At 46.2% G+C, this 21,294-nt stretch overlaps 2 protein-coding genes across 2 annotated transcripts; one reads left to right on the top strand and one right to left on the bottom strand.

Moving 5' to 3' along the window:
- Window positions 1-903: 903 nt before the first annotated feature.
- On the bottom strand, window positions 904-13,218 carry LOC137562429 (trichohyalin-like). Its single transcript, XM_068273774.1, has 6 exons — window positions 13,132-13,218; window positions 11,500-12,648; window positions 6,214-6,612; window positions 4,100-4,795; window positions 2,202-3,260; window positions 904-1,872 (listed from the first exon to the last, which is right to left on the bottom strand). Exons 1-6 carry the CDS (start codon window positions 13,216-13,218, stop codon window positions 904-906), a joined length of 4,359 nt encoding a protein of 1,452 aa, XP_068129875.1.
- Window positions 13,219-13,459: 241 nt separating this feature from the next.
- LOC137561768 (stathmin-1-A-like) lies at window positions 13,460-14,198 on the top strand. The gene has a single exon (XM_068273124.1). The coding sequence runs from the start codon at window positions 13,508-13,510 to the stop codon at window positions 13,940-13,942; it is 435 nt and encodes a 144-aa protein (XP_068129225.1). The 5' UTR covers window positions 13,460-13,507; the 3' UTR covers window positions 13,943-14,198.
- Window positions 14,199-21,294: the final 7,096 nt, after the last annotated feature.

Here is a 21,294-nt window from a genome sequence, read left to right as displayed (position 1 = left end):
CACTGTCACTACCTTAACTGGGGGGCACTGTCACTACCTTAACTGGGGGGCACTGTCACTACCTTAACTGGGGGGCACTGTCACTACCCTAACTGGGGGCTCCTGTCACTAGCTGAACTGGTGGGCACTGTCACTACCTTGACTGGGGGCTCTTGTCACTACCTGAACTTGGGGCTCCTGTCACTACCTGAACTGGGGGGCACTGTCACTACCTTAACTGGGGGCTCCTGTCATTATCTGAACTGGGGGGCACTGTCACTACCTTAACTGGGGGCTCCTGTCACTACCTGAACTGGGGGGCACTGTCACTACCTTAACTGGGGGCTCCTGTCATTATCTGAACTGGGGGGCACTGTCACTACCTTAACTGGGGGGCACTGTCACTACCCTAACTGGGGGCTCCTGTCACTACCTGAACTGGGGGCACTGTCACTACCTTAACTGGGGGCTCCTGTCACTACCTGAACTTGGAGCTCCTGTCACTACCTGAACTGGGGGGCACTGTCACTACCTTAACTGGGGGCTCCTGTCATTATCTGAACTGGGGGGCACTGTCACTACCTTAACTGGGGGCTCCTGTCACTACCTTAACTGGGGGGCACTGTCACTACCTAAACTGGGGGGCACTGTCACTACCTAAACTGGGGGGCTCCTGTCACTACCTTAACTGGGGGCTCCTGTCATTACCAGAACTGGGGAGCACTGTCACTACCTTAACTGGGGGCTCCTGTCACTACCTTAACTGGGGGGCACTGTAATTACCTAAACTGGGGGGCTCCTGTCACTACCTGAACTGGGGAGCACTGTCACTACCTTGGCATTCCAGCTGTGACAAAACTACAAATCCCATCATGCCTTTGCCTCCCTGAGTTATGCTTACAGCTGTCAGAGTATTGCAATGCCTCATGGGGCTTGTAGTTCCACCACAGCTGGAGTGCCAAGGTAAGCCATCACTGGCCTATGCTCTACATTCCTCTCCAAATACCTCTGCCTATGCTCTACATTCTTCTCCGAAGACCTCTGCCTATGCTCTACATTCTTCTCCAAAGTCCCCTGCCTATGCTCTACATTCTTCCCCAAAGTCCTCTGCCTATTCTCTACGTTCTTCCCCAAAGTCTCCTGCCTATGCTCTACATTCTTCTCCAAAGTCCTCTGCCTATGCTGTACATTCTTCCCCAAAGTCCCCTGCCGTTGCTCTACATTCTTCTCCAAAGTCCTCTGCCTATGCTGTACATTCTTCCCCAAAGTCTCCTGCCTATGCTGTACATTCTTCTCCAAAGTCTCCTGCCTATGCTCTACATTCTTCTCCAAAGTCCTCTGCCTATGCTCTACATTCTTCTCCAAAGTCCCCTGCCTATGCTCTACATTCCTCTCCAAAGTCTCCTGCCTATGCTCTACATTATTTTCCAAAGTCCTCAAAGTCCACTGCCTATGCTCTACATTCTTCCCCAAAGACCTCTGCCTATGCTCTACATTCTTCTCCAAAGTCCCCTCCCTATGCTCTACATTACTCTCCAAAGTCCTCTGCCTATGCTCTACATTCTTCCCCAAAGTCATCTGCCTATGCTCTACATTCTTCCCCAAAGTCTCCTGCCTATGCTCTACGTTCTTCTCCAAAGACCTCTGCCTGTGCTCTACATTACTCTCCAAAGTCCTCTGCCTACGCTCTACGTTCTTCTCCAAAGTCCTCAAAGTCCCCTGCCTATGCTCTACCTTCTTCTCCAAAGACCTCTGCCTATGCTCTACATTCTTCTCCGAAGACCTCTGACTATGCTCTACATTCTTCTCCAAAGTCCTCAAAGTCCCCTGCCTATGCTCTACCTTCTTCTCCAAAGACCTCTGCCTATGCTCTACATTCCTCTCCAAAGGCCACTGCCAGGTATGAGCAGAAACTACGCCGGTGCGAATTTACGCATCGTAGTTCGCATCTACGCATCATAGTTCGTAGGTGCCGTTTCAAAACTACGCTTACGAATGTACGCATTTAAAGAGGAATGAATGCGTAAAATTTTCCGCATGCGGGCATAAGAATCCGCATACACTACGCTTCACACTACGCGTAATTGAGTATTTTAACACATAGTCTACGAAATGCATACAAAGCGAATATTTTATTTCGAAGCCGTAGTTTGTAAAAGCGTAGTTCCAGCGTAGCGCAGTTGGCTGACTACGACCATCCCTGACCACTGCCTGTGCTCTACATTCTTCCCCAAAGTCATCTGCCTATGCTCTACATTCTTCTCCAAAGTCCTCTGCCTATGCTCTACATTCTTCCCTAAAGGCCTCTGCCAATGCTCTCCATTCTTCCCCAAAGTCCCCTGCCTAAGCTCTACATTCTTCCCCAAAGTCCTCTGCCAATGCTCTCCATTCTTCCCCAAAGTCCTCTGCCTAAGCTCTACATTCTTCCCCAAAGTCCTCTGCCTATGCTCTACATTCTTCCCCAAAGTCCTCTGTCTATGCTCTACATTCTTCCCTAAAGTCCTCTGCCTATGCTCTACATTCTTCCCCAAAGTTCTCTGCCTATGCTCTACATTCTTCCCCAAAGACCTCTGCCTATGCTCTACATTGTTCTTTAAAGTCCCATGCCTATGCTCTACATTCTTCTCCAAAGTCCTCTGCCTATGCTCTACATTCTTCCCCAAAGTCCTCTGCCTATGCTCTACATTCTTCCCCAAAGTCCTCTGCCTATGCTCTACATTCTTCCACAAAGTCCTCTGCCTATGCTCTACATTCTTCCACAAAGTCCGCTGCCTATGCTCTACATTCTTCCCCAAAGTCCCCTGGCTATGCTCTACATTCTTCTCCAAAGTCCTCTGCCCATGCTGTACATTCTTCTCCAAAGTCCACTGCCTATGCTCTATATTCTTCTCCAAAGTCCCCTGCTTATGCTCTACATTCTTCTCCAAAGTCCCCTGCCTATGCTCTCCATTCTTCTCCAAAGTCCCCTGCCTATGCTCTACATTCTTCTCCAAAGTCCTCTGCCTGTGCTCTACATTCTTCTCCAAAGTCCACTGCCTATGCTCTACATTCTTCCCCAAAGTCCACTCCCTATGCTGTACATTCTTCTCCAAAGTCCCCTGCTTATGCTCTACATTCTTCTCCAAAGTCCCCTGCCTATGCTCTACATTCTTCTCCAAAGTCCACTGACTATGCTCTACATTCCTCTCCAAAGTCCTCTGCCTATGCTCTATATTCCTCTCCAAAGTCCCCTGCCTATGCTCTACATTCTTCTCCAAAGACCTCTGCCTATGCTCTACATTCTTCTCCAAAGTCCATTACCTATGCTCTACATTCTTCTCCAAAGTCCTCTGCCGATAATCTACATTCTTCTTCAAAGTCCTCTGCCGATGCTCTACATTCTTCTCCAAAGGCCTCTGCCTATGCTGTACATTCTTCTTCAAAGACCTCTGCCTATGCTCTACATTCTTCTCCAAAGTCCTCTGCCGATGCTCTACATTCTTCTCCTAAGGTTTCTGCCTATGCTCTACATTCTTCCCCAAAGTCCTCTGCCTATGCTCTACATTCTTCCCCAAAGTCCTCTGCCTATTCTCTACGTTCTTCTCCAAAGTCTCCTGCCTATGCTCTACATTCTTCCCCAAAGTCCTCTGCCTATGCTCTACATTCTTCCCCAAAGTCCTCTGCCTATGCTCTACATTCTTCTCCAAAGTCCCCTGCCTATGCTCTACTTTCTTCCCCAAAGTCCTCTGCCTATGCTCTATATTCTTCCCCAAAGACCTCTGCCTATGCTCTACATTCCTCTCCAAAGGCCACTGCCAGGGATGAGCAGAAACTACGCCAGTGCGAATTTACGCATCGTAGTGTGCATCTACGGATCGTAGTTCGTAGGTGACGTTTCAAAACTACGCTTACGAATTTACGCATTTAAAGAGGAATTAATGCGTAAAATTTCACGCACGCGGGCATAAGCATCCGCATACACTACGCTTCACACTATGCGTAATTGCGTAATTTAACACATAGTCTACTAAATGCATACAAAGCAAATATTTTATTTCAAAGCCGTAGTTTGGTGAAGCGTAATTCCAGCATAGCAAAGTTGGCTGACTACAACCATCCCTGGCCACTGCCTGTGCTCTACATTCTTCCCCAAAGTCCTCTGCCTATGCTCTACATTCTTCCCCAAAGTCCTCTGCCTATGCTCTCCATTCTTCCCCAAAGCCCTCTGCCTATGCTCTACATTCTTCCCCAAAGTCCCCTGCCTATGCTCTACATTCTTCTCCAAAGTCCTCTGCCTATGCTGTACATTCTTCTCCAAAGTCTCCTGCCTATGCTCTACATTCTTCTCCAAAGTCCTCTGCCTATGCTCTACATTCTTCTCCAAAGTCCCCTGCCTATGCTCTACATTCCTCTCCAAAGTCTCCTGCCTATGCTCTACATTCTTCTCCAAAGTCCTAAAAGTCCACTGCCTATGCTCTACATTCTTCCCCAAAGACCTCTGCCCATGCTCTACATTCTTCCCCAAAGTCCCCTGCCTATGCTCTACATTATTCTCCAAAGTCCCCTCCCTATGCTCTACATTACTCTCCAAAGTCCTCTGCCTATGCTCTTCATTCTTCCCCAAAGTCATCTGCCTATGCTCTACATTCTTCCCCGAAGTCTTCTGCCTATGCTCTACGTTCTTCTCCAAAGACCTCTGCCTGTGCTCTACATTCTTCTCCAAAGTCCTCTGCCTACGCTCTACGTTCTTCTCCCAAGTCCTCAAAGTCCCCTGCCTATGCTCTACCTTCTTCTCCAAAGACCTCTGCCTATGCTCTACATTCCTCTCCAAAGGCCACTGCCAGGTATGAGCAGAAACTACGCCGGTGCGAATTTACGCATCGTAGTTCGCATCTACGCATCATAGTTCGTAGGTGCCGTTTCAAAACTACGCTTACGAATGTACGCATTTAAAGAGGAATGAATGCGTAAAATTTTCCGCATGCGGGCGTAAGAATCCGCATACACTACGCTTCACACTACGCGTAATTGCGTATTTTAACACATAGTCTACGAAATGCATACAAAGCGAATATTTTATTTCGAAGCCGTAGTTTGGAAAAGCGTAGTTCCAGCGTAGCGCAGTTGGCTGATTACGACCATCCCTGACCACTGCCTGTGCTCTACATTCTTCCCCAAAGTCATCTGCCTATGCTCTACATTCTTCTCCAAAGTCCTCTGCCTATGCTCTACATTCTTCCCTAAAGGCCTCTGCCAATGCTCTCCATTCTTCCCCAAAGTCCCCTGCCTAAGCTCTACATTCTTCCCCAAAGTCCTCTGTCTATGCTCTACATTCTTCCCTAAAGTCCTCTGCCTATGCTCTCCATTCTTCCCCAAAGTCCCCTGCCTAAGCTCTACATTCTTCCCCAAAGTCCCCTGCCTATGCTCTACATTGTTCTCTAAAGTCCCATGCCTATGCTCTACATTCTTCTCCAAAGCCCTCTGCCTATGCTCTACATTCTTCCCCAAAGTCCTCTGCCTATGCTCTACATTCTTCCACAAAGTCCTCTGCCCATGCTCTACATTCTTCCCCAAAGTCCGCTGCCTATGCTCTACATTCTTCCCCAAAGTCCCCTGGCTATGCTCTACATTCTTCTCCAAAGTCCTCTGCCCATGCTGTACATTCTTCTCCAAAGTCCACTGCCTATGCTCTATATTCTTCTCCAAAGTCCCCCGCTTATGTTCTACATTCTTCTCCAAAGTCCCCTGCCTATGCTCTCCATTCTTCTCCAAAGTCCCCTGCCTATGCTCTACATTCCTCTCCAAAGTCCTCTGCCTGTGCTCTACATTCTTCTCCAAAGTCCACTGCCTATGCTCTACATTCTTCCCCAAAGTCCACTCCCTATGCTGTACATTCTTCCCCAAAGTCCACTCCCTATGCTGTACATTCTTCCCCAAAGTCCCCTGCCTATGCTCTACATTCTTCTCCAAAGTCCACTGACTATGCTCTACATTCCTCTCCAAAGTCCACTGCCTATGCTCTACATTCTTCCCCAAAGTCCACTCCCTATGCTGTACATTCTTCCCCAAAGTCCCCTGCCTATGCTCTACATTCTTCTCCAAAGTCCACTGACTATGCTCTATATTCCTCTACAAAGTCCTCTGCCTATGCTCTACATTCTTCTCCAAAGTCCTCTGCCTATGCTCTACATTCTTCCCCAAAGACCTCTGCCTATGCTCTACATTCTTCTTCAAAGTCCATTACCTATGCTCTACATTCTTCTCCAAAGTCCTCTGCCGATAATCTACATTCTTCTCCAAAGTCCTCTGCCTATGCTCTACATTCTTCTCCAAAGTCCTCTGCCGATAATCTACATTCTTCTCCAAAGTCCTCTGCCGATAATCTACATTCTTCTCCAAAGTCCTCTGCCGATGCTCTACATTCTTCTCCAAAGTCCTCTGCCGATAATCTACATTCTTCTTCAAAGTCCTCTGCCGATAATCTACATTCTTCTTCAAAGTCCTCTGCCTATGCTCTACATTCTTCTCCAAAGTCCCCTGCCTATGCTCTACATTCTTCCCCAAAGTCCTCTGCCTATGCTCTACATTCTTCTCCAAAGTCCTCTGCCGATGCTCTACATTCTTCTCCAAAGTCCTCTGCCTATGCTCTACATTCTTCTCCAAAGTCCATTAATTATGCTCTACATTCTTCTCCAAAGTTCTCTGCCTATGCTGTACATTCTTCTCCAAAGTCCCCTGCCTATGCTTTACATTCTTCTCCAAAGTCCATTACCTATGCTCTACATTCTTCTCCAACAGTGGCGGCTCCAGAATTTTTTTGGGGGGATACTATACAGGTGCTGGACCAACTTTTGGGGTAGCTGATGACAAAAAATAGGTGTTGCTATATGCACGCCACAGCAAAAAAATGGGCATTACCATGACCGGATGAGGGCGGAGCTAACTGTGATTTAAAGTGAACCCGAGGTGAGAGTGATATGGAGGCTGCCATATTTATTTCCTTTTAAACAATACTGGTTGCCTGGCAGCCCTGCTGATCTATTTGGCTGCAGTAGTGAACTAAATTACACCAGAAACAAGCATGCAACTAATCTTGTCAGTTCTGACAATATTGTCAGAAACCCCTGACCTGCTGCATGCTTGTTCAGTGTCTATGGTTGAAATAATTAGAGGCAGAGGACCAGCATGGCAGCCAGGCAACTGGTATTGCTTAAAGGGGCACTACAGCAAAAAATTGTAAAATTTAAAATATGTGCAAACATATACAAATAAGAAGTACATTTTTTTCCAGAGTAAAATGAGCCATAAATTACTTTTCTCCTATAATGCTGTCCCTTACAGTAGGCAGTAGAAATCTGACAGAAGTGACAGGTTTTGGACTAGTCCATCTCTTCATAGGGAATTCTCAGCAAGGCTTTTATTCTTTATAAGGATGTTCCCTAAAAAGGATTTAAACAATGATGCTGGCCAGCTTGCCTGCTTCCTACACAGTATTTTGGCAGTTGGAAACAGGGGCGGACTGACCATTAGGGCACTCGGGCACGGACCGAGGGCCCGTGGTCAGGGGGGGCCCGCCACCCGCAAGAGAACCCTGAGCAGGAGGGGAGACAGCCAGTGAAGGAGGGCGATGGGCATAGCAGCGGAGAAGGGGGAAAGTTCCCCCCCCCTTCTCTCACCTTGGGGCCCCCCTTCCTGGCTCTCCCCTCCGTAATCTGCAAAATGCAAACAGCTGGAAGCGGCTGACAGCGGGCGGAGATTTACCGCTGTTCAGCCATTGGATGGATCGCTGATCTGTGTGCAGCTAGTGTGGGCTTGAGAAGCCCAGACTAGCTGCACACAGATCAGCGATGCCTCCGGTGGCTGAACAGCGGTAAGTCTCCGCCCGCTGTCAGCCGCTTCCAGTTGTTTGCACTTTGCAGATTACGGAGGGGGGAGAGCCAGGAAGGGGGGTCCCAAGGTGAGAGAAGGGGGGGGGGGGACTTCCCCCCTTCTCCGCTGCTATGCAAATCGCCCTCCTTCACTGGCTGTCTCCCCTCCTGGAGACACCTACAAGCCTGGCTGCTTATACTGGGGGCACTTACAGACCTGGCTATACTGGGGAGACCTATACACCTGGCTGCATGTACTGGGGGCACCTATACACCTGGCTGCATATACTGGGGAGACCTATACACCTGGCTGCATATACTGGGGGCACCTATACACCTGGCTGCATATACTGGGGAGACCTATACACCTGGCTGCATATACTGGGGGCACCTATACACCTGGCTGCATATACTGGGGGCACCTATACACCTGGCTGCATATACTGGGGAGACCTATACACCTGGCTGCATATACTGGGGAGACCTATACACCTGGCTACATATACTGGGGGCACCTATACACCTGGCTGCATATACTGGGGGCACCTATACACCTGGCTGCATATACTGGGGACACCTATACACCTGGCTGCATATACTGGGGAGACCTATACACCTGGCTGCATATACTGGGGGCACCTATACACCTGGCTGCATATACTGGGGGCACCTATACACCTGGCTGCATACACTGGGGGCACTTATACACCTGACTACATATACTGGGGGCTCTTATAGACCTAGCTACATATACTGGGGGCACCTATAGACCTGGCTGTATATACTGGGGGCACCTATAGACCTGACTGTATATGCTGGGGGCACTTATAGACCTGGCTATACTGGGGACACCTATAGACCTGGCTATACTGGGGACACCTATAGACCTGGCTATACTGGGGACACCTATAGACCTGGCTATACTGGGGACACCTATACACCTGGCTACATATACTGGGGACACCTAAAGACCTGGCTATCTATACAGGAGACACCTATAGACCTGGCTATCTGTACTGGGGACACCTATAGGCCTGGCTACCTACTGTATTCTGGAGACACCTGTAGACCTGGCTACCTATACTGGGGAAGCCTATAGACCTGGCTATCTTAACTGGGGACATCTATAGTCCTGGCTATCTTAAATGGGGACATCTATAGACCTGGTTATCTATTCTGGGGACACCTGTAGATTAGGCTACTTATACTGGGGACACCTATAGACCTGGATACCTGCACTGGGAAAACCTATAGACCTGGATACTTCCACTGGGGATACCTTTTGACCTGGTTACCTATACTGGGGGCACCTATTTTGGGGGAACTGCTGCCAGATTAACTATTTTTGGGGAACTGCTGCTGCCAGATTAAGTGTATTTTGAGAAACAGCTGCCAGATTATGTGTATTTTTGGGGAACCGCTGCCAGATTGTGTATAATGGGGGAACTGCTGCTTCCAGATTCTGTGTATTTTGGGGGAACCACTGCTGCTACATGTATTTTTGGTGATCCGCTGCCAAATTATGTGTATTTGGGGGAACCGCTGCTGCCAGATAACGTCTATTTTGGGGGAACGACTGCCATATTATCTGTATTTTGGAGGAACCTCTGCCAAATTGCATGGATTTTTGGTGAAATGCTGTCAGATTACATGTATTTTGGGGGGAAACACTATGGCAGAGTTCAAACTTCCCCGGCAGACCTTTTACACCACTGCTAAGGTCATGTATATTTTGCCCCACCCATCACCACGCCCACATTCTGTTGCGTGACCACACCCATTTTTTGGCGCGCCGCGCTATGCGCGGCGCAGGGGTTTTTGTCAGTGTACAATATAACATATTTACTGTTGTCAATAAATTATTATACCTTAGTCTGTAAAAATATAACGTGAAAGGTGGGTAACACTGGTATGGGGGCCCCATATTCTCCTATTGCCCGGGGGCCCCATGAGTTGTCAGTCCGCCCCTGGTTGGAAAGAGCTACTGCCATTCACTAAGTGCTTTTGGAAATAAATATATCTCTGGGAATCCCCTATAAAGAGATGGAATATTCCAAAACCTGTCACTTATGTCAGATTTCTACTACCTACTGTAAGTGACAGCAACATAGGAGAAAAGTAATTTATGGCTCATTTTACTCTGGAGAAAATGTACTTTTTATTTGGATATGTTTGCATATATTTTAAATTTTACAGTTTTCGCTGTAGTGCCCAAGGAGATAAATATGGCAGCCTCAATATTATTCTCACCTCGGGTTCCCTTTAAAAGTGCAACGCAAAGACAGTGGGCCCAATTTTTGGTGACCATATCCCCAGAAAATTCACATAATTGTGCAGGTTTTCTCAAGAAATTACACGTAATGTGAGCAGATTTGCCCAGAAAATACGTTCAATCATGTGGCAGATTTGACCAGAAAATACTTTCAATCATGTCGGCAGATATGACCAGACAATACATTCAATCATGTCGGCAGATTTGACCAGAAAATATGTTCAATCATATGACAGATTTGACCAGAAAATACTTTCAATCATGTCGGCAGATATGACCAGAAAATACATTCAATCATGTCGGCCGATTTTACCAGAAAATACGTTCAATCATGTGGAAGATTTGACCAGAAAATACGTACAATCCTGTAGTAGATTTTACCAGAAAATACGTTCAATCATATGGCAGATTTTACCAGAAAATACGTTCAATCATGTCGGCAGATTTGACCAGAAAATACGTGCAATCATCTGGCAGATTTGACCAGACAATAAGTGCAATCATGTGGCAAATTTGACCAGAAAACACATAAATCATGTGGCAGATTTGACCAGAAAATACTTTCAATCATGTCGGCAGATATGACCAGAAAATACATTCAATCATGTCGGCAGATTTGACCAGAAAATACGTTCAATCATGTCGGCAGATTTGACCAAAGAAAACGTTCAATCATGTGGCAGATTTGACCAGAACATACGTTCAATCATGTCAGCAGATTTGACCAGAAAATACGTGCAATCATGTGGCAGATTTGACCAGAAAATACTTTCAATTATGTTGGCAGATATGACCAGAAAATACATTCAATCATGTCGGCAGATCTGATCAGAAAACACAATCATGTGGCAGATTTGATCAGAAAACACAATCATGTGGCAGACTTGCCCAGAAAATACACCTACTAATAAATAAAGAAAACCATTTACTCACCTGCAGAAGACCTCCTATCCCGGCCTCCGTCCGGCGCGCAGCTCCCACGATCCTCTGCCAGCCAGCAACTGAAACTCCTATGCTGAGAGCAGGGCTACGGGAAAATGGGGCCTGAAGCCCTTCACTGCAGACTCGAAGTCTCCAGAGCAGGGCTTCGGACGCCATTTTACCGTAGCCCTGCTCTGCCGCTGCCGGAGCTGCGGGCTGCTGCTGTCGGTGAACTGACGCGGCGTCTATTATATGCTGAAAGTCAGTTCACGCTGGGGGGTGCTTTAGAGGTGCTTGGACAATTTTAGGGGGTTCTTCAGCACCCCAAAGCACTCCCCTGGCGCGGCCACTGCTTTCCAAAGTCATCTGCCTATGCTCTACTTTCTTCCTCAAAGGCCTCTTCCTATGCGCTACATTCTTCCCCAAAATCCACTGCCTATGCACTACTTTATTCCCCAAAGTCATCTGCCTATGCTCTACTTTCTTCTCCAAAGTCCTCTGCCTATGCGCTACATTCTTCTCCAAAGTCCTCTGCCTATGCTCTCCATTCTTCTCCAAAGTCCTCCGCCTATGCTCTACATTCCTCTCCAAAGTCCTCTGCCTATGCTCTACATTCCTCTCCAAAGTCCTCTGCCTATGCTCTACATTCTTCTCCAATGTCCTCTGCCTATGCTCTACATTCTTCTCCAAAGTCCTCCGCCTATGCTCTACATTCCTCTCCAAAGTCCTCTGCCTATGCTCTACATTCCTCTCCAAAGTCCTCTGCCTATGCTCTACATTCTTCTCCAATGTCCTCTGCCTATGCTCTACATTTTTCACCAAAGACCTCTGCCTATGCTCTACATTCATCTCCAAAGTCCTCTGCCTATGCTCTATATTCCTCTCCAAAGGCCTCTGCCTATGCTCTACATTCTTCCCCAAAGTCCTCTGCCTATGCTCTACATTCCTCTCCAAAGGCCTCTGCCTATGCTCTACGATCTTCCCCAAAGACCTCTGCCTATGCTCTACATTCTTCTCAAAAGTCCTCTGCCTATGCTCTACATTCTTCCCCAAAGACCTCTGCCTATGCTCTACATTCCTCTCCAAGGTCCTCTGCCTGTGCTCTACATTCTTCCCCAAAGTCCTCTGCCTATGCTCTCCATTCTTCCCCAAAGTCCTCTGCCTATGCTCTCCATTCTTCCCCAAAGTCCTCTGCCTATGCTCTCCATTCTTCCCCAAAGTCCTCTGCCTATGCTCTACATTCTTCTCCAAAGTCCTCTGCCTATGCTCTCCATTCTTCCCCAAAGTCCTCTGCCTATGCTCTCCATTCTTCCTCAAAGTCCTCTGCCTATGCTCTACATTCTTCCCCAAAGTCTCCTGCCTATGCTCTACGTTCTTCCCCAAAGACCTCTGCCTATGGTCTGCATTCTTCTCCAAAGTCCTCTGCCTATGCTCTACGTTCTTCCCCAAAGTCCTCTGCCAATGCTCTACATTCTTCTCCAAAGTCCTCTGCCTATGCTCTACATTCTTCCCCAAAGTCTCCTGCCTATGCTCTCCATTCTTCCCCAAAGTCCTCTGCCTATGCTCTACGTTCTTCTCCAAAGGCCTCTGCCTATGCTCTACATTCTTCCCCAAAGTCCTCTGCCTATGCTGTATCTTTGAACTGTGTATTCTGTGCCCATTACCTGGCTATACTACACTAGATCTGGCTTCTGTTGTCCGTGTGCCCCTTTTTTTGTTGTCCTGACTTATGCTTTGTGCCACAATCTTCAGCTGTGTTTGTTTTGTATATTTAGTATTACCTCGTGAAATGACAGCAATTGCAACTCTTTTAGGATGTAAATTAATGATATAGGAATAATTCTGAATAGGGATCATATATTGGTTACTCTGCTATGAGAAGAAAACTGGGATTATGACTATGGCCTTCTCTTGTGGATCATTAGCGAAGGTGTTCCTTATTTTCAGGTCTGTGTATCACATTCCCCTTTCACTGTGAAGTTCTCCCCCTGTCTCCCCACCTTGCCTTTTGAGCGCTGGGACCCCAACCTCCTCGACTTGGGCTTATGGGAGAGCTGGCATAAGACGGCCCAGTCAGGCTCTGCTTTTTCCGCTGAGCATAAGCGGCTCTACGCTACTGAGCTGGTGCAAGTCGTCCTGAATCTGTGAAATGTGGTTGCGGTCGTCCAATGTCCATGAACTTCCAGAGGGTACCGGCATCCAGGGGTGGACTATCGAGGAAGACGTGAGAAGCCTCTACAAGATCCAGAGGCCTTCCTCTACCGAGGAAAGTATCTGACATTCACCTTTTTTAAAGTCACAACTTTGCTTTAGAGAGGAGCTGTCAGCCATACTATCTCAGAAAAAAAACACATATATAAGTAGATAAATACTTGCTCTACTTACATAACACATATATTGCACTTTATTTTACTTGATATTACTCGATAATACTTGATATTACTCGGCAGGAGCAGCCTCTGGGAGCTCTTCACTTGCACTTTCAGCCATGGCAGACTCTGACATTAAAGTCAAAGAGCTGGAAAAGCGTGCCTCAGGACAGGCATTTGAGCTTATTCTGAGTCCCCTATCCACTGATGCTGCTCCAGATCTTTCAATTGCTTCCCCCAAGAAAAAAGAATGCTCTTTGGAAGAAATTCAGAAGAAGTTGGAAGCAGCAGAGGAGAGGCGCAAGTTGCATGAAGCTGAAATCCTGAAGCAACTTGCTGAGAAGAGAGAACATGAGAAAGAAGTTTTACAGAAAGCTAAAGAAGAGAATAACAATTTCAGCAAAACAGCTGAAGAAAAGTTAACTACAAAAATGGAGACCACCAAAGAAAAAAGGGAGGCCCAGATAGCTGCAAAACTGGAGAGGTTGAGAGAGCTGGAGAAAAAAGGAGAAGAAATCCGAAAGGGAAAAGACAAAGATGACGCTGAGAGCTAAATGCTCCCTGTTTGTGAAGAGCGCTCAGCATTGCAGAGTTGAATCCCATCAATGTTTCCCCTCCTGTATATGTCTAGAAGCTCTTATGTAGACAGGCATTCTGCACTGTTTGGGTAATGTGGAATTGTAGCTTTTCACTTATCCAGTTTTCGTACTTTGCTGGTTACTGTTTTGTACTGGAAAGTTTCGGTGTTGGGTTTTCTAGTAATGTTATACCAGTGTTCAGACTGTTACATACTGCACTTATTATTAATGGTTCTCTGTTTCTGACTTGTAATAGTTTGTCTTAATAAAACGATTCAACATTTTGATTTTAGTGATTTTTCTACAGTAAAAATAGAATACTGCTTAGCATTTTCCACTGTGGCTATTTTGAAGCCAATACTGATGTAATTTCCTCCCTTACTCTCCTCTGCCTGATTGTGTATGCATTGCCCACCCTCCACTATAGAAAGTGCATTGTCTCAGCATGAGAAATATTGGCTAATCAGAGAGGAACAGAGGTGTGGGAGGGGAAAACAGGAGGGAAAGAGGCTTCAGCCAATCAGGCTGCATTAGTTAAGCCTGAGGGGAAATAGAGAAGCAAAAAAGGACAACCCAGCATGCCCTGCAACTTCCTTTTTGTGTACCACATTTTGTGTGTACCAAATAAGAGTCAGGTAAACTGGGGGATGATCATTTACCAACAAGAAAAGCAATAGAGGTTTTAACTTTTGGATTGCCTGGTTAGCATCCTTATTACTTGTTTACTAGATAAAAATAAAGAATTGATTTTTGATTTTATGCCCGACAGCTACACTTTAATCCACAGAAGTCCACTCTGCCCACTGGTGGTGATGACTTTGGAGAGTGCCCGCTGTATCTTCAGGACAGAACAGGATCATCAACCAGGTAACCTAGGCAGGTGCCTGGGGCCTACTGGGTGTCAAGGGGCCCATCAGCCACCTTCTCTGACCTCTCTCCATTTCAGCCTAGCAAAAAAGTCTACAAGGGGGTACCAAATCTACTACCTTGCCTAGGACCCCATTAAGTCTTACTCCATCTCTGCTTCAGGACCACGCACACAAGCCAGGTAGATGCTGCACTGTGAGAGAACGCGGAAAAGCCGCCGCGTGTGCTACTGAGGAGGCAGCTGATTCTGCGTCCAATGCGGTGGTTTGCACGCGGAAGCGTGTGTCTGGTAGCAGGGCAGAACGCGGAAAAGCCGCCGCATGCAACAACAGTAAGGCGGCTGGTTCCGCATCCAGCGCGGCGGTTTGCACGCGGCAGCGTGTGTCTGGTGTGGCTGAGTCTGTTAGTGCACACAGGCTTAGGAATACGCGCGCGCGCGCTGAGAGGTAGAATTCTTATACTGGGCAGAGAGAGTCAGCTGATCACGACGATCATCTGACTCCAGAGCAGGATACTATTGGTTGATCAATTAAGGGTGGTGCTGGAGAGCACTACTCCATATATAGTTACTGCTGGCCAGTTGCGGGTTGTCTGCCGTTGCGATCACTACGTGGAAGCACTCAGACCTCAGTCAGATCCTACAGTGTGTTTGAACCAGGTGGACCTGGGAATTCACACTGAGCCAGATTACTTGTATTGTTATTCTGTTTATGCTTAGGCTAGTTCCAGGGTGTAGAGACCACGGACCTCACACCCAGACTAGGGAACTGTATTATCATTTGTGTTATACTCCAGACTAGTTCCAGGGTGCTGAGACTCAGACCACGGACCTCGCACTCAGACTAGGGAACTGTATTATCACTTGTGTTATACTCCAGACTAGTTCCAGGGTGCTGAGACCACGGACCTCGCACCCAAGACTAGGGAACTGTATTATTATTTGTGTTATACTCCAGACTAGTTCCAGGGTGCTGAGACCACGGACCTCGCACCCAAGACTAGGGAACTTGTACGATCATTCTGTTATACTTCAGACTAGTTCCAGGGTGTAGAGACCACGGACCTCACACCCAGACTAGGCATTGTTTGATATCTGTTATGACTTATTGCTTTCCTGACTACACCTCTGTCCTCTGATTCGGTACCTCGCATATCTGATACTCCGTTGCCAAACCCTGCTTGCCCTGGATACCGAATCAGTCTTCTGTCTTTGTACTTTATCTGTCCGTGTGTTACCGACCAGGCGTGCCTGACCTCGAGAGCTATCTCTCCTCTTAAGAGATAGTCTCCAGATCAGATAGTGACATCCACCTTCAGGTGTCACTCACTCTCTGGTCCTTCCTATCTCCAGCCTGACTCCACCCCTTGGAGAGTCTCAGGCTGCTGGAAGGTTCCTGTGCCCTCTAGAGCAGTGTCTCTTTACTGCCTATGATCACCTGCTCAGCAGGTGCATCACTCAAAGTACTACTGTTACACCAAACACTCACATACCCATAGGTGTCCAGAGGTTAGTAATATATCTATATTATCGGTGATTCTGCAGATCATCAATAATCAGGTATATATCTGCATTCTTGGTGATACTGCAGATCACCAATAATCAGATTCTCTCTGCGTGCTGACACCAATCGTTACATGCACGTTGTAAATGTACCCCAAGGAGAGATACGGTGTTAGTTAAGTTAAGGAGAGATCTATCATGTGTTAAGACGGATACACTGTGAGTTCATAAGTAGGGTGAGATAATTCATGACATATTTTGTGAATCAAGCCTTTAGTTTCTTTCTGCATTTTGTATCCTTGTCCTCTGCTAAGGTCTGTGCAGCTTCTTGGGGCACTGAAAAACTTGCAGTTTCATGAAAATCCTTGGGAGGGGCCATGCAAATCTTTGTATCTGACAAACAAAAATGACAGCGCTCACAGGCTGCAACTGGCTTATAAACCATCAGGTGCGTGTACAGACCCCCAGGGGCTAAATACACGCCTTGAATCCAAATCAGATGCAAATTTATGCAAATTAAGTGCAAATTTATGTGCTAGTCCCTAATCTAAAATTTGAATGCAGATTGGATGCAGGCTACCACAAATATACTTAGAACATTTTACATAGAGAAGAGAGTGTAGGCAGCGCTTCCAAATACGGAAGGCACAAAATGTCCATCCAATCTGCATTCAAATTTTAGATTAGGGACTAGCACATAAATTTGCACTTAATGTGCATAATTTTGCATCTGATTTGGATTCAAGGCGTGTATTTAGCCCCTGGGGGTCTGTACACGCCCCTGATGGTTTATAAGCCAGTTGCAGCCTGTGAGCGCTGTCATTTTTGTTTGTCTGTCTTGAGGAAATGTGTATACCATTGCATGATAAGTCGCACCAGGTAAGTTATGCTTTCAATGTTAGGTTAGTGGTAGGTCTTCCCCGAGGGGGCACGTCACCGCCGGGGGGAAGTCTAGTAGGAAATGATTTGTGCACACATTATTGCTGAAGCTAACGCCCTCCATTGCTGTACCTGTTTGAATGCATGTTGTGTAATATAGTCCATTGGAGCTCTGCACTTCTTTGCAGCTAAATCAACTCAGGTGCAGCCTTCTGTATTTGGAAGCACTGCCTATACTCTCTTCTCTATGTAAAATCTCTGTATCTGTCTTATTTTAGTGCATTCTTTGTTTTATCCACTAGAGGTCAGCTTTGCCCAAGTTGAGAGATTTTTTTGCTTTTTCTTTTACAACAGAGTAACCAAGCAGCTCGCGGTGACCCAAAACCACAAGGAAAGTATAGGGGACTAAAAGAGACCAAAAAGCCCTCCTACTAAAAAAGCAATGCTAATGGTGCCTATACAGGGTACAATAAAAACGTTAAATTTTCCTGTTTATTCGACCAAAACGATCAAATTGAAATGAAAGTTGAAAAGAATCCTTTTTTTCGCTAAAAAAAAAAATCGAACGATTATCCCATTTAAAAAAAAAAATCCAATAGGACATGTTGGAAAAATCTTTATATTCGATCTAATGGAATGATCAAACAAAATAATCTAATTGGGAAAAAAATGGAAAAAATTGTACGATTAGTGTGGGCACGATTAGTGTGGTTTGCCTTTTTAAAACAGAAGGGTTTTTTTTTTACAGAATAGAACAACAAAAGTACTGTAAATACAAAAAGAATCAATGAACACTGGAACAAACTACCATACATAAAAGTGAAGAACTTTAATTAAGCAAGGATGACAAGGGAATGAACACAATCCACAATTAAACTAACAGAAAAAAGTGATAATAGTTTTACAGAGAAAGGTACAGAATATAAAAGCAGACATAAGAATAAGGAATATATTTACAGAATTACTTAAAGGATACCCAAAGTGACATGTGACATGATGAGATAGACATGGGTATGTACAGTGCCTAGCACACTAATAACTGTGCAGTTCCTTTTTTTTCTTTCTCTGCCTGAAAGAGTTAAATATCAAGTATGTAAGTGGCTGACTCAGTCCTGACTCAGACAGGAAGTGACTACAGTGTGACCCTCACTGGTAAGAAATTCCAACTATAAAACACTTTCCTAGCAGAAAATGGCTTCTGAGAGCAAGAAAGAGGTAAAAAGGGGAATTTCTTATCAGTGAGGGTCACACTGTAGTCACGTCCTGTCTGAGTCAGGACTGAGTCAGCCACTTACAGGCCTGATATTTAACTCTTTCAGGCAGAGAAAGAAAAAAAGGAACACAGCATAGTTATTTGTGTGCTAGGCGCTGTGCATACCCATGTCTATCTCATCATGTCACATGTCACCACGGGGATCCTTTAAATAGGACTTCAGCGGGGAGGGGCGACAGTCCCCCCCTCCCTCACCTCGGGCTCTCCCCTCTGCGCTCTCTTCTGCATCTATCTAAGTGACAGCAGCGGTGGCGGCAGCAGCAGCTATAATTACCTCCTTTCACCACGGAGGTTGCCGATCTGCAAGGACTTACATTACTTCCTGTTAAAACAGGAAGTAATGTGAAGCCCTTGCAGATCGGAGACCTCCGGTGGTCCGGTGGTCCGGTGGACTGTCCCCCCTCCCCGCTGATGTGCAAAGCTCTCCCCTCATGCTGCGACCCCTCCTGCCCCCCCAAAAACGGCCATGAGCGGGCTCCAGGGTGGGGAGGGGGGGGGGGGGGTTTGCGCTCAAATTCTTGCAGGGGGGCCCGGGGACTTCTAGTTACACCCCTGGTGACATCTTTTGTATTTTCTTACCTTGTTGGAGGCTTAAAAGGAATTTTATTGATAAGATGTGAAAATATCACCACGGAGAAAGCTTGAAGAAAAAGTGAATTGGACCGGGGCCCCCAGGATCTGTAGGACTGCCAGGCAACTGGTATTGTTTAAAAGGAAATAAATATGTAGCCTCCATTTTCACACTTCAGGTTCTCTTTAACTGGAGGCAGATGTAAATTTACATCTTAAAGGGATCCAGGCAGCTTTCTTTTCCTGCAGTTTGTCCTGGTTTCTAATAGCTGTAGGAGCTGCCTTTATTCTCTATGCCCTTATTTATCCAGGGGAAGGTGTGAACGTAATCAAGTGTGACTCTCTAAACTCTTTAAAGAGAACCAGAGATGAAGCACCCTCATGTATTTTACCTTATAAATCAGTGGGAACATGACAGTAAACACCTAATCTGCTCTTTGTTTCATTGTTCTCTGTTTAATCTGACTGTTATCACCTCTGATAAGAATCCCCGACTGAGCACTCAGTCTAGCTTTGCTACGGAAAGATTATAGCTGAGTCTGTCATCTCTGGTGTCTTTTCAAGCACAAGCCTGCCCCCTTGTGTCTCTGCTATAATGACTCAGCTATAATCATTCCTGGCAAAGCCAGACTGAATGCTCAGTCCAGGATTCTTATCACAGCTGATAACAGACACTTTTAGCAGTGAGGATAAAACAGAGAGAAGGGTAGGTGTTTTCTCTAATGTTCCCACTGAGATATATGGTAAAATACATGAGGGCGCTTCGTCTCTGGTTCTCTTTAACTGCCGATGGGCATGGCCGGGGCGGTAGCCCCCGGACCGCCTAACGTCAATCGGGCGTAAAGTCCTGGAGCTTAGTTTTGCAGGAGATCACGCACACGCTGCGCACGCATCTCCTGTTTGGCGGTCGCCGCACGGAGACTGTTAGACGGCTAAACCGCTGTCTAATTAGCTGTCTAATTAGCATTAGCATGTACCGTGTGACACGGCTGTCCCCTCCAGAGTCTCGGCGGTGATCCGCTGTCATAGGCTGAAGCCTATGACAGCCAATCACAGTGATAGGCTGGGCGGCGGAGGGAGGGCGGGGCCACAGGATAAATGGAAAAAAAATACACTATTTTTATTAAAAACAAAACCTATAAATATTTATAAAAACAAACAAACAAACATGAGAGGGGTGATCTGACCCCACCAATAGAGAGCTCTGTTGGTGGGGAGAAAAGGTAGGGGGGGGGGGGGGAATCACTTGTGTGCTGTGTTGTGCTGCCCTGCAGCTCGGCCTTAAAGGTGCAGTGGCCTATTTTACAAAAAATGGCCTCGTCTTTAGGGGGGTTTAACACTGTGGTCCTCAAGAGGTTAAAGTACAATGTCCTATTTGCCTCAACTCCTACCCCCCCCCCTTCCCCACTGATGAAAGCTTTTGTTTGCTCATTGCTGCTGCTGATTACAGCAGTCCTTATCTGCATGCTCTTTCTGAGGACAGGCAGGCTGCAGAGGCAGGGCAATAACAGCCTCTAACAAAAATTTAAATGTGAAAAGAAGAGGTAGAATGGATTTGTTTTAGTAATGAGCCACACTGTTAATATGCATTTTTAATATGCCATTGAGATGCCCTGGGAGGTAAAAATGATGCTCGGTTCATTTTAAAAGCAGAGAAGACCCATTGCCTTAAACTCCACCCCTCAACAGAGACCACATCCTAAGTCACATGCTCTTTATGCAGATAAATACAGAAAAAAATGAATGCTAAAAATAAAAACAAAAAGTAGAAGAGGTAATAATTCCACATAAAGGCCATTGCATACGCCCCATATTATATGCTCAGCTTCAGTAACTGTACCCAGTGCATATTAAAGCACCTCCTTCGCATCCGTGAGTCGCCCCTAGGCACATGCCTACTGTGCCTGTTGGTAAATCCAGCCATGGATAAAGGTGTTGTACTTTGCTTTAATACTTTTGATCTTGATGACGTCCCTATTTTTAATATACTATTAAAAGTTAGGAGGTAGGATACAATGTTGCCATGCCCCTGACCAATGGAAACACAGAGAAGGGGGTTTTCTGTGGGTATCACAGCCAGGCTATATATATATATAATTTCATACCTCCCAACTTTTTGAGATGAGAAAAAGGGACACTTAAGCCACGCCCCTGCCACACCCCTGGGCACACCCCCACCACACCTCCAGTCACACATACCATAAAAATTTCATAAGAAAATATGTTGTTTTATAATTC

The sequence above is a fragment of the Hyperolius riggenbachi genome, chromosome 3 (assembly GCF_040937935.1).
Source record: "Hyperolius riggenbachi isolate aHypRig1 chromosome 3, aHypRig1.pri, whole genome shotgun sequence".
In the NCBI taxonomy this organism is placed as follows: Eukaryota; Metazoa; Chordata; class Amphibia; order Anura; family Hyperoliidae; genus Hyperolius; species Hyperolius riggenbachi.
Note: the sequence above shows the minus strand (reverse complement) of the source record. Positions and strands in the feature narration are given on the sequence as shown.